At 38.2% G+C, this 13,010-nt stretch overlaps 1 protein-coding gene across 12 annotated transcripts in view; it reads left to right on the plus strand.

Moving 5' to 3' along the window:
- The window catches only part of Sorbs2 (sorbin and SH3 domain containing 2), a 194,703-nt gene that overhangs the window by 93,295 nt on the left and 88,398 nt on the right, over positions 1 to 13,010 (plus strand). For all 12 annotated transcript variants that reach the window (XM_059244801.1, XM_059244816.1, XM_059244809.1 and 9 more), the window contains one exon: positions 11,402 to 11,451. In XM_059244801.1, coding sequence (XP_059100784.1) covers positions 11,442 to 11,451 — 10 coding nt within the window. In that variant the 5' untranslated portion in view covers positions 11,402 to 11,441. The remainder of the gene's footprint in view (positions 1 to 11,401; positions 11,452 to 13,010) is intronic.

The raw sequence follows: 13,010 nt of genomic DNA on the forward strand, positions 1-13,010 counted from the left end.
ACAGGACTTCAGTAGAAGGATATAGTCTTTCCAGAGTAAAAATGTCTTTCACTTCTGAAGACACACATGGCAGAGAGGTAGAGCCCCATCCGGGGGGAACCCCAAGTTTTAGTTTACACAGGGTCTGAAATAAAACAAGCTCTTGCCATGTTTGGGTGATAATTAAATGCAGAATGAATGATGCCATACTCTGAGATGGGAGATGCAGGGAAAATGGACCCAAACCTGAGGAGAAGGGAATTTCTTAAACCCAGAGCAGCATGAGAAATGCATACGAGTCGCGTTTGAATTGGAGCTTAGACACAGCAATATAGAAACTGGGCTAACCCATGCCTGGCTTTGCATCAGAGGAGACAGAAAGTTAGCTGCTTTGGCAGAGTACTACTGCAAGTACTTAAATTATACAGAAACCTTTAAAAAAAAAAAACCATTTGCTGCATATAAATTGATGTTTTATGTGCAGACTATTTTATGTAGTCATTAAAATAAGACCCAGGGGACCCATTTGAGCATTATCTCCTGGGCTTGGTGTTCATCTATGATTTTGGAGGAAAATAAATTTTCTTTATAAACATTCCACAATTCATACTCCTCATGCTCTCCCCAGTTCAGATCATCTCCTATCAGTATTTTCTTGATGATACATGTGTCATAGGGCAGCATTAAAATAGAGCCGAGTATATTAAATCATAACTTGTGTTAAGTAACCAGTTTGATTCCGTTTTTTTTTTTTTTTTTTTTTTTAAAGAGGGGAACAAACTGACATTTTTGTGTCACAGACGTTGGTAATTGTTCCCAAAGCCCAGCACAGCAGTCACCCACACGACAAAATAGCTTTAAATGCCACTGGGCTCCCCGTGCCGTTGTGATTTACAAAGTGATGACATGAATGACTCTACCAGTTAGAAAATGTGATGAAAATATTGGCCAGGAATACAGTGTGCTTCGATGTTCTAGCCCTGGTTCCTCAAAACCAGTAGACTCGGCTCTTTAACTAGGAACTGTGCAAAGAATGCAGCATTTGGAATGATGAACTGTGCTGTGATTTGTTAGTTTCAAACGACTTCTCTGCTGTCAACGCTAACAGAATACAAAGAAAATTAATAATTCTTGTTGCCCCCAATATCCCTCCCGCTTTTACAAGCTTATGATAATTTATGGGCTGAAGTTTGTTCATTTTTTTTAAGTGGAGATTTCTGAAATGGATGTTATCTTAGACACAATTTCTCAAATAGAGCTCCCCAGTGGAAAGACACAAGACAACATGGAAAGACGTGGGATAGACCTTATTTCTGGAGTCAAGTTGGCAGCTGAGAGAACAGCCCAATTGCTGTAGGCTTCCATTAATACATATCCCCTCTAACCCTGGTCATATCAGAAATATGAATCTTTTAATGATCTTCTTCTTGTGAATTCTAATATGTGAATGAATCGTTAAAAGTGGCTTCCAGTTGGATTGTGTTTGGGAAATGCAACCAGAGCAATAAGCTTAGTGGTCTGAATATAAACCTTCGATGGATATTTGTTGACTATATACCTTCTTAGATTTAGTATATTCCAGGTGATAAAAAAAATCCTATGATTCTGTGTTTTAAAGCAAGTCTTTCTTCGTATGAATTAAAATTTGTGTATACTTGAATTTCTAGATTTTGTTAGTATGTGGATATGTATGAAGGGGATGCAAATAAAAAGAGAATGATTCGGGGAAGAGAGATCTAGGGAACAGCAGGAGATGAAGGAATGTATGTGTCATGAAAGCAGAATCAAGGCTGTTGAGGAAGTGAAAAGGAGCCCAAAGTAGATATGAGAGACCGGAAAGGGTGGTGGGGGATGTACATAGGAACAATAACAATATAATAATATATGTCTGAAAATGTCCCAATGAGACTCATTTCTTTGTGTTCTAATCAAGGAATTAATTTAAAAAGTCAGACACACACATGTAGTTGTTTTGGTTTGGTTTGGGGAGTTTTTCTCTGGCCCACATTAACAGGACACCCACTTTAGTGATAAGATTAAAAGAAGTTATATTAAGAGCATGTGCCTGAAAGCTACCTAAAACTTGAGTTGTTGGAGTCTGTCCCTGTTTGTGTTTGTGTTTGTGTGTGTGTGTGTGTGTGTGTTTGTGTGTGTGTATGTATGCATGAGTTTGTGTGTGGTGTGCATGTATGTGCACATGAATATATATTTGTGAAGTCGCTGCTTCTGTAAGAAAGAATTAACTTTTGGGGTTGCCCATATTTTTACTTCTTCCCCAGTAAGTGACATTACTGACCCTCAGCCATAACCAACAAGTACAGACTGCCAACATGTTAATGGTAATAAAATAAATTATGAATTAACTAGATATTACTGAAAGGTGATTGCTCTCCTCAGACATGGTGGGATAGAATTAATACAAGCATGCCCAATCCTGACAGATTCTGGATTTCCATTACTCACTGCTGTAACGAAATGAGGAAACACTTGTATTTTCATTAGAAAAAGAAATGAAGAAATTGGTGATTGGCAAGTTATCACAAATTTCCAGACAGACATCCTTTCTATCTATGAATCTGGAATACAGTAGTACAATATACAATAGTCTCTGGATGCTGTGGTAGATGAACCCATGCCTCAGTGGCTTTCCTCTGAAGATACAACCAGGTTGTTGCAGATGGGAAGAGTTCATGACCTCATGCATTTAGGAAGTTAAGAAGAGAGCTTTCTGGCCTTTCTAAGAGTCATAAACATCAAGGATTTAAAGAAATAATTGAGAGTTTTTGTAGATACAGGGGGCAGGGAGGACAAATGTCTAATAAAGATGAGACCAAATAAGACCTAGTTGTATAAATTAAAATGTGCCAAACATCTTATTCGAACTTTCTAACCATTACTATTTAACAACTGTGTCAAGTGAGTGTGGAGTTCTATGAATTTTTGTTCAAATGAGTCTCACTGTTCTCCAGCACACAACTTAAGGGAAAATTTGTATGTTTTCCTTGCCTATTTTTGGTAGACTGACTGATAGGCAGCTTAGCTTTAAATAGTGGTAAGGTATGAAGGACTATATTAGGTATAAACAGTGAAGCATGCTGGGAACTCATGAGCTGGCTAAGGACTAGAAGTTGGATTGTTTGGGTTGGCATTTTTTCTGTACAAAAGAGCAACAAATATAAAATCCCATTTTGTTTCGGTACACAGAAATCTTAAAGCACTTGGTTCTAGCATGTACCTATTTGCATTCTTTCAAGAGAAGATTGATAACTAGACTTCTAAGAACCCAGCATTAAAGGAACAGAACAGTCAACATTTGGATGTTGTATTTCTTAAATTCAGGGACATCCCTTAGGAAACACTGAAGTTTCTATTTGTGAGTGTTATCTGTACAGCTGTTTGTCAGTACAGACTGCAAACTTGGGTTATTTGAGATCATTAACCCAAAGGACAACTAGCATGAGTTATCTGAAAATAAAAGACAATCAGAGTGCCTGCCAATAATATTTTTCATAGCTGCTAATACTTGACTGACAGCTCATCATAGTGTTTCCACCATGTTGCCGGTGGCCTCACCAACTCCCCACCAGCATTATCTAAAGACCTTCAAAGCCCGAATAGACTTGCTTTCTTACCAGGATGTCATGTGCATAAATAAAGAAGATGCTTGTCAACATGATTCCAGTGGGCCCAACATCCCAGCACGATAGGATCATGAGCTTGATTTATAAAATAAAATAAAAAAATCCACGGTTGATTTATCCATTGACTTAACTGCATTTTAAAACAGTTGTGTTACACTAAGCCCACAGTCCATTAAATCCCCTCGGCTTATTTCATGTCAGTTTTGAGAAGGCAGTCTTTTCCATCAAATCATATTAGCTTTAGCCACCTTGAAGAATTTCATCTTTACATGGGCTAAAACGTAACGCTGTCACAATTCTTTGTCTTCTCTCATGGGGATACCCTCTGCAGAACCAACAAGTATGTCTCTTTTTGTTCTCTTTTCAAAAGGATGGTGAAATCACTCAGTCAGAAAAAAAGGAACTCCTTAAAAATGAGTGTTTCTTCACCTTTTATTCCTTCTGAACACTTGGCACATAGGGACGTCATATAAGAATCTTGGTGGAGTCCTTGCTAAGTTCTAGAGAACCATCCTTGCACTCCAAAAAGAGTAGTGTCACCCATGTGATCATAGTGCTGCATTTCTGATATTAGAGATAAGTAACTTTGACAATGAAAATGTAAGACATCTGTCTTTATTACACATTTCCATAGAGCCAAAGAGATGCCACACTAAACAGTCCAACAAAATATCAGAAATATATTTTAATAAATTTTATATATCACACGGGTTTTTTTCCCCTCTGCTTTTGACCCGTTGTTTTCCTCCTTAGGATTTCTACAACGAGCCAACTTACCAAATGTAAAATGTATACAAAGGAACTATATATAGTTTCATTCTGGATAAACTTAGACTAATCGACCAAGTTAATTTTGTCCTACACCTTCATGGAAATTCAAATTCCGGGTGACAGATGGGGTTTCTCCACTGCATCTCTGCGATACTTATAGGAATACTAGAACTGGTCAATCAACCCTGTCATTGCCAAGTTATGTCAATGTTTTCTCAGGTGTTCAGCAAACAGGTGTATTAAACCAGAAGAAATGTGACTGTGTCTTTAACAGTCAATTAGCAATACAAGGGATTATTTTACAGTCATAACTTGGTAACATAACATGCCATGGAGTTACTTTAGAAGACACATACCTTTTACATTTCTGGGGTTTTCATAGAAAAAGCAGCAATAGCCGTGGGCCTGGATTTAGAAAATCAAAATAATGCTTTCCATCTGGATTTGCACAGTAGCTAGGAGAAAAAGAGTCTGTCACAAGCAGCCATTATTCCCTCTTGGTCTTGGAAGAATAAGCCTGTGGTTCTATGTTAACAGCCCTCATTTTATTCATCAACCAATTTTGTTTTCCATCACACATCCTCGTTGTTTGTTCTTTCTCTTACCCCTCATAACCCAATATTTAATTAACACTATGCTGTGAGGCTTAGGAGGGCTTGGTCTTGATTTCAAGCTTCGCTTCAGGATTCCTTGAAGAAGGAAGCATGTTCTTTATTAAGACTCCAGAGAGCTGAGCTGCTGCCTCTCAAGTGTCAGCTTGTTGCTCTGTCATCTTAGAAAAAAACTTTTTTTATATATCCTCATATATCTATCCTCAGAAATCTGTTTTCTTACAGGGCTGGAATTTAGAAAATAAAATATATATCAAACCATAAATCTCTGTTCCTACTAAAGCATTTAATGTCTGTCTCAATTTATGTCCTAAAGTATAAAATATGAAAAACTAAACCAGCAAATGGAATACTTTTTAATGTCAGAGTATTATCAATATATAAAAACTAGAACAGAAAATATAAAGGTTTATTGTAGAGGGAAATTCTACCAAGTACACAATTTTCAAAATTAGTTATTGTTAAAGATCAAAGATGTTCCCCAAGATAGGAATAGGTACTTCTGGGACAGTGACAGGAAGAGAAGCTAGTCTCACGGAGGATGCTAGAACTCTTCCATTTGTCTCACAATTCGTTGTGTTACATTTTATAAGCATCTCTTTCCTGCGGCCATCTTCCGGGATTCTAAACCACCAATAGCAATGGGAAAGACATTTTAAAGGCTAATCATCGCCACCTTTTGATATCACTCTCTTTGGCTTTAGCAGTTTTGACTGCGGTTATGCTAAGTGGGGAGTGGTTGTTCCAAATGTTTCCTGAAGTTTGTCTTATCATATTTCCGGCAGTGTTTGAAAAAAAAGTGTCCTAAATAAATGGAAGATCTGTTAAGAGTTGTCCTCCCAGAGAGCAGAAATCCTCCTCAGTTCCAGTATTCTGCTAAGTTGGGGTGGGGTAATTGGGGGATGGGAGAATGTGTACAGATTAACTAATAAACCATAGAGCTTGCCTCAATCTGGAGTGATGCAATAACTCCCTATACATCTGTCAGAAAATTCTAGGTTATCTTCTTTTTTGTCTTGTTGTTGTGTGTTTGTGAGAGAAAGAGACAGGGTTTCTCTGGGTTGTCCTGGCTGTCCTGGAACTCACTCTGTAGATTAGGGTGCCCTCAGGTTCACAGTGATCTGCCTCCTGAGTGCTAGGATTAAAGGCGAGCACCACTACCACTGGCTTAGGTTATTTTCTTATAACATAGTCAAGGATAAAGGCTTGCTTTAACATAGGGGATGATGTATGCTGTTCATGGTAAGTGAGGGAAAACGTAGATTTGATTTGCTGCAGCTGTTGAAGATGATCAATAGATTGGTATACATTGTACTGGTGATTCAAGGTAGATGTAACTTGAACCCAGTCATTCTTGACCCCATGTCTTCTCTGTATTTCAATGTTTTCTGTGACCAATAATCCAGTACCACAGAATGGGAAAATTGTAAAGAACAGGGCTTATTTTAACTTTTCTTTTAGATGTAAGGGAGACATCTTAGAACATCATATGGCAAGGGACAAAGAGTCGGGGTATTGTCTGTGATGCTTCGGATCTGTTTCCCTCTCCTTTGGAAGCCACCAGGATTCAGTTATGTGGGCTCCATCCTAATGACCTTACCTAATTCTAATCACTTTGAAAGGACCCCACCTCTAAACACCATGTAAAGATTAATAATAACTTTTAATAACTGACAATGGAGATTAACTCTCACATATGAAACTCTAGGAGGCACCAACTATATTTTAACCACAGCACCTTACTTCCAATACTATTCGATTCACTGTCACTATGTTAGGGGACTATTCTAATTGACTGTCTATAATGCTTTTTGTGCCTGACTCACCAGATCCTCTTTGGGGATCTTCATTTTTATGAAGAATCCATTTGATTTATGTCGCATAACCCCATGTAATTTTCCTAGTACCACACTGTTAAATTGAACAAATGGGTATCTTAGTGGAAAACAAAATGTGCAATTCAAACACTGAGAGGCATAGTTTAATTATCTGCAAGGATTATAAGCATACATGACACCAGAAAAGTAGGATGCTAAAGTAATATTTCATGTGACCATGCAAAATAAATTTAACATTCATTTAGAGTATTTTGCAGACTTCATGTTTGTGCAGGGTTATGTACTTATATAAAAGCATGTGTGCATATGTGCATACTAATGTGTTATGCACATGTGTCTGTGAAGGCCATAGATTAACACGTTGGTGTCTTCTTCAGTTACTCTCTGCCTTAATTTTTGGGACAGGTTCTCACTGAATCTAGATTTCACTAGTGGGCAAGGCTGACTAGCCAGAGAGCCACAGTATTCTGCTGTGGTGTAATTGCACACAGCCTTGGTGCCAGGGAATCCATACTCAGGTCATCATGCTTGGGCAGGAAAGAGTTTACCAACAGAGCCAGCTCCTCAACCCCTATTGCTGACTTTGAAGCATTGAGGAAATACCAGACAGCCTTACCTGTCTACCACTGACTTCTGTCTTCAGTATGGCTTTAGGGAAAATGTGTGTTTTGGAAAATCTATAAGTGTTTTGAGTAGTTCACATGGTAACATCCCCAAAAGAACAATTACAGAGGTCCTTCAACCCATGATTTTTTTCAGAAATTTTCCCCAGATACCAGGCAATTTAATATGATTTAAAAGAATGATATATGTTCTTATAACAATCATTAGTAGCTCCTTGATCTTTTGGGGTTTTTTTTTTTTAGTACTTTTAATTACTTCTTTTCATTCCTAAATAATGATGTTGAATGTGTTGAGTCCCACTGCAGTGCCTAATTTGCCTTCTTAATACTGTGAGCCCATCCACAAGGTCCATTAGCTGAGTAATAGTGGGAGGTAGCATCCTTATGCATGGAACATCCTGCCCTTATAGCTACAGTGATGAGTTTTGTACCACCCACCTGGAGACAGAGGAGTTGACGTCTCATATGTGGGGAACAATTTAGAGGAAGTATTCAGAAAGGGATTTGAGATATGTTTTTGTTTTCAAAACTAAGGAAATATAAAAGACAAAATGAACTGATTGGCATTTACTTGTAACTATTTCAAAGAAACATGTTGACATATTCCCACAAATAAGTAGTGCTAAATGTCAACCTGAATTAAGCCATTTGGCTCTAATTGAGACATGAACTGATTTAGCAATTTTGAATACTTCTTATCTCACTACAGACAGAGAAAAAATGGAAAGTGCATTGAACACTTAAGGTATTTTAACCAGAAAGGGTGGTACAAAAGAGGTCATTTCAAAGAACACATAAAATCCAAGTTGGACCTTAATGTGTAGCATATTACCATCTTCATATTTAAAATACATCTCTAAGCAATCTAATATCCTAGCATTTTCTCACTGTATAGACTATCCACATACTTACACCTAAATTATGTAAACCATCAATATATTCCTTCAAAATAGCTGTATCAATTTGAGTGATTAAAATCATTCTATGGAAAAAATTAGAGCCTTAACTTTCAGCTCAAATTTAGTCTCTCACTTGATCTATGACCTTGATGCTTACACTCAGCTCTACCAAAATAACATGACTTATGCAGAATTCTTGGGTAAAACTTGAGGAAAGATATTGCTTCACCTCTTCATCAGAATACATGGCTGATTATGATGATAAATAATAAATTCAAGCATTATTGTAAGTCTGTGGCCACAGTTGTGTTGCTATGTGGTCAAACCTCTTAGGACGCCCAATCAGAGGAAAACTTGCATATGCACGTTGAAAACAAAGGCCTCTCTGCTCCACAAAACAATAATGAGGTATCAATAATGGAAAGGCAGTTGGTACAATTAAAAGATTTTAACACAACATCATGTTGTTGCTGAAGTATCAACCAGTAGTACAATCCATTGTCATACACATGCTGGAAACAGAAGTTAGTTTCCCCCCCTCCTAAGTAAAACAAACCCATTGCCATGCATATACTGAATTGGTACAATGTTGCTTTTTCTGTTGACTTTGCAAAGAACTTATTTAAGTAAATATGCCCCTTCACAACCTATGAAAAATGATTTTGACCCATTAATGTACTGGGCTCTTTGTTCTGTGGACTTGTCTTCTTTGGGTAAATGATTTATATTTTATGGCCCATTGTCATAGCTTTGGCCCTGATTCAGTTCCAATTTAAGAAAATACTTGCAGTGCGGTCTTTGAGTAGCATGCAAACACTCCAAGAATTTGATGCTCCCCAGAATAATCTATGCTTGTTATGCAAGTGCAGTCAAAGGCACTTTTTTCTCAGAACAGAACAAAAGAGACTGGATTCTCTGTAGCTTAAATGGCTTCAAGAGTCCTCAGTGGTGGAATGGCTGATGGCTGTGTGCAAACAAGGGAGACTGAGTCATGCATTTTTGTTAGTCACCCAAGAAGCCTTTGGGTTTCAGGTTATTCTTAAGCATGCAAACACTAAGGCTCATCTTTAAGAACCTCGAAAATGTCTTGCCTGATTAAGAAGTTAGTCATTTAATGTTTTGACAACTAAAACAATATACTGTTCAAAAAACTAACAAATTACCCTTAGAAGTAACAGGATACATCATTTTAAAAATGAGCAGCCCAAGGGTTGGTGGCGCCTTCCTTTGTTCTGCTTCATCCTCCTTTGCTGTCTTAGAGTCCAGTGTTTTGCAAATATCTGCATTGAGTTCTAATAATACAGGTTGGTGTTAGTTCTCCACTCTGCGTAGAAACGTTACTTTAGACATTAGCCGCTTTTGTGGTCTGAGAATCAACCCTCCTTCCACAGTGATCTCTTCGTCCGTTCAGTAGTATTCCGGTGTGAACACTGCCTTCCTCCTCAGTCAGTGTTATTCTGGTGTGAATACTGCCTTCCTCCTCAGTGTTATTCTGGTGTGAACACTGCCTTCCTCCTCAGTCAGTGTTATTCTGGTGTGAACACTGCCTTCCTCATCAGTCAGCACTATTCCGGTGTGAATACTGCCTTCCTCATCAGTCAGCACTATTCCGGTGTGAACACTGCCTTCCTCATCAGTCAGCATTATTCCAGTGTGAATACTGCCTTTCTCATCAGTCAGTAGTATTCCAGTGTGAACACCACCTTCCTCATCAGTCAGCACTATTCCAGTGTGAACACTGCCTTCCTCATTCCCCTTTAAAACCTGAATCAGTCTTCAGCATAATATGTTGCCTTGTTCCAGAAGGCACGGCGAGGTCGAATTAGGGAAATGTCCTTACAGTTCTTGTGTTCTGGGATTATTTACCCCTTCTTGTTTTAGAAGTTGCCTCAGCTGTGGTCACAGACATCCCTTGAGGCCACTTTTCTATTTATTTTGTCCATTTAAGGGGAACATACTGAAAGTTTTGCTACTGGGAGATTAAAATAAATACATTGAGAGGAACATTCTCAAAGCTCCTGCACAGACCACTGCCTTCTCCCTTGGGCCCATTGGCATCCCTACCCTACAGGCAATAAGGCTGCCAAGTCCAGTGTTCAGAAATATGCCAGAGTGGAGAAACAAGGTTAATAACCAGCCAGGAACGTGCTTCTTTATTTGTATACATTAAAAACTAAAAGGTAAAATATGATAAAATGACTTTTTAAAAGTACATTGCCTATGAAAATTGATCCACGTGTGTAAGGTAATGATTCGAAGATACCAGCCTATGTTTCTGAAATTCTAGAAAGTGATACTTAACAGTGAATTCTTTGTAGTTTTAACGAAAAATCAATCACATGGATATTTGTTTTAAAAAAAAAAAAAAGAGAGACTTCCTTTGTGTGCCAAGTTTGGATCGTGAGGTCTCACACAAGTTAGGCATAGAAATTAAAAATCTTGAAATGAAATTTGAGGCTGTGTATATACTACACTGGGTAGAACACATGCTTGGTTTGCATGAGGCTGAGTTTAGTCTACAGCAAAGAAGGAAACAAAGCCAGACAGAAAGGAAGGAAGGGAGGTCTCCATTTTCAACCCTCACTGATCACCATGATATGAAAATAGAACTTTATTATAAGACAAAATGATTGAACCCTAAGTTGAATGGAATTATCAATTCTACTCTCCTTATTAAACTTTGCCTTAAGCAAGATTAATGATAATGTGGCATTAACTTATAAGTCAGCTGTTCTCAACCTGTGGGGGGCAACCTCTTTGGGCTTTGGGTGGCAACTGGGGTCACCTAAGACCATGGGAAAACAGATATTTACATTATAATTTGTAATAGTAGCAAAATTAGTTATGAAGTAGCAATGAAAATAATTTTATAGCTGGGGGTCACTATAACATGAGGAACTGTACCAAAGGGTCCCAGCATTAGGAAGGTCAAGAACCCCTGTCTTACGTACACCAAAACCAAATATACTTTCACAGCGTTTTGTTCCATGATTTAGTATGCAAACTCTTGAATCACCTCTTTTTTTTTCCCCTTTACAGGAAAACTGAAGACTTTAATAACAAACCTTTCAAGGTGAAAATGAATACAGGTATGCTTTTTTTTTCTATGCTCTTTAGCTCTGCTCTTTAAGCCACCTTGGTTCTACATTTGCATAGCGCTGTATTGATTGTAAATGTGAGGCTGAGTTTCCAAATATATAGAGAGTTACATTCCATTATCATCATGTCCCAATCTTATAGCCCAAGGTATAGTTTTTTTGTTACCTGCTATTATTGATCTTTTATTATATATTTTCTTTGTGTATGTGTGTGTGTGTGTGTGTTCATGTAGCAGGTATACATGTGTACAGGTGTGTGTGTAAGGAGACCAGAGGTTAACCTTCAGTATCATTCCTTGCTTTTTAGTCCAGCTTGATTTTGAGGCAGAGCCTCATTTGGCCTGGAACTCTGTGATTAGACTAGGCTAGCTGTCTTGTGAGCTCCAGGTATCCCCCGGTCTCTGCATCTCCAGTACTGGACTTATCAAGCACTTGCTGCTGTGCCCAGCTTTTTAAATTGAAGTTCTGAGGATCCAACTGAAACTTTCAAACTTGAATGGCAAAAACTTTACGAGCTCAGCAATTATCTCAGCCCTTTCTGGTTGTTGGGATTTGTTTGTTTGTTTCAATTAACTCTTAAAACCGCTTGAAATTGTATTTATACATTTGAAATCTCTTACTTAAAATATGTTAGGCTCAAAAGCAAGTTGCTCTGGTGAACAGTGGTTAACCTTTTCCATTTTATAAACTGTTTATATTGACAAAGTCAGAAGATAGAATTCCAAAACCTCATACAAAATGAATTTGGTTAATTCTTTATTATCACACAATACACATAAAACCATAAGCATGTTATTTTTAGACTTGCATACAGTATCCTTAACTATTTTAACACAAATGCCCCTGAACCCTGTGTTGTATACACTTTAATTGTAAAATGGTTTATAAATGCCTGGTAAATACATAAAATGTCATTTTGGTCCCACAGTAGACCTCTTTGGCTTGTATTTTCACCTTCCCCCTCATGGTCGATGGATGGTCTCATACACAGTACACTAGCATGTAGTAATTAAAGAAAACAACTTTCTCATTGAAACCCTGTGACTGTGTCATAGCTCATGGCTGGAGAATTGTTTTAGCCAGCCGCCCCATAGCAGAGCAAAAGGAAATCCCAGGTCATTCTTTTTTGTCAGGCTCCTTGTATCAAAGTGTCTAGAAGAAGGATTAACAGCTGGCTGGTAAGAGCCAGTATTTAATCCCTAGATCAAGTCTGGAGACATGTGCCAGTTCCACCTCCCTATGGCATCTTCTTAGCTAAAACCTGCTCAAACTGGCCTCGGAGAGCACTGTCGGCTGGCTCCTGAGGACGGAACCCACATGTAGATAGACGTTTAGAGAAGTGAACAAGACAGGGTGTTTAAGAAAGAACTGATGACCTTCTCAGAGAGCCAAGTAGAGGAGTTTTCACGAGCGAAGACGGGTTTGCCTTCTCCAGTCTCCTCTGCCTAATGATAGCTATCATTTTATTTTGCACGTACAATGTTAATGGACTGTGATGAGCCATTTTGCACTCTATGGAGTGACCATAGAGTCACTCCAGCAGACTGTTC

The sequence above is a fragment of the Peromyscus eremicus genome, chromosome 17 (genome assembly GCF_949786415.1).
Source record: "Peromyscus eremicus chromosome 17, PerEre_H2_v1, whole genome shotgun sequence".
Classification (NCBI taxonomy): domain Eukaryota; kingdom Metazoa; phylum Chordata; class Mammalia; order Rodentia; family Cricetidae; genus Peromyscus; species Peromyscus eremicus.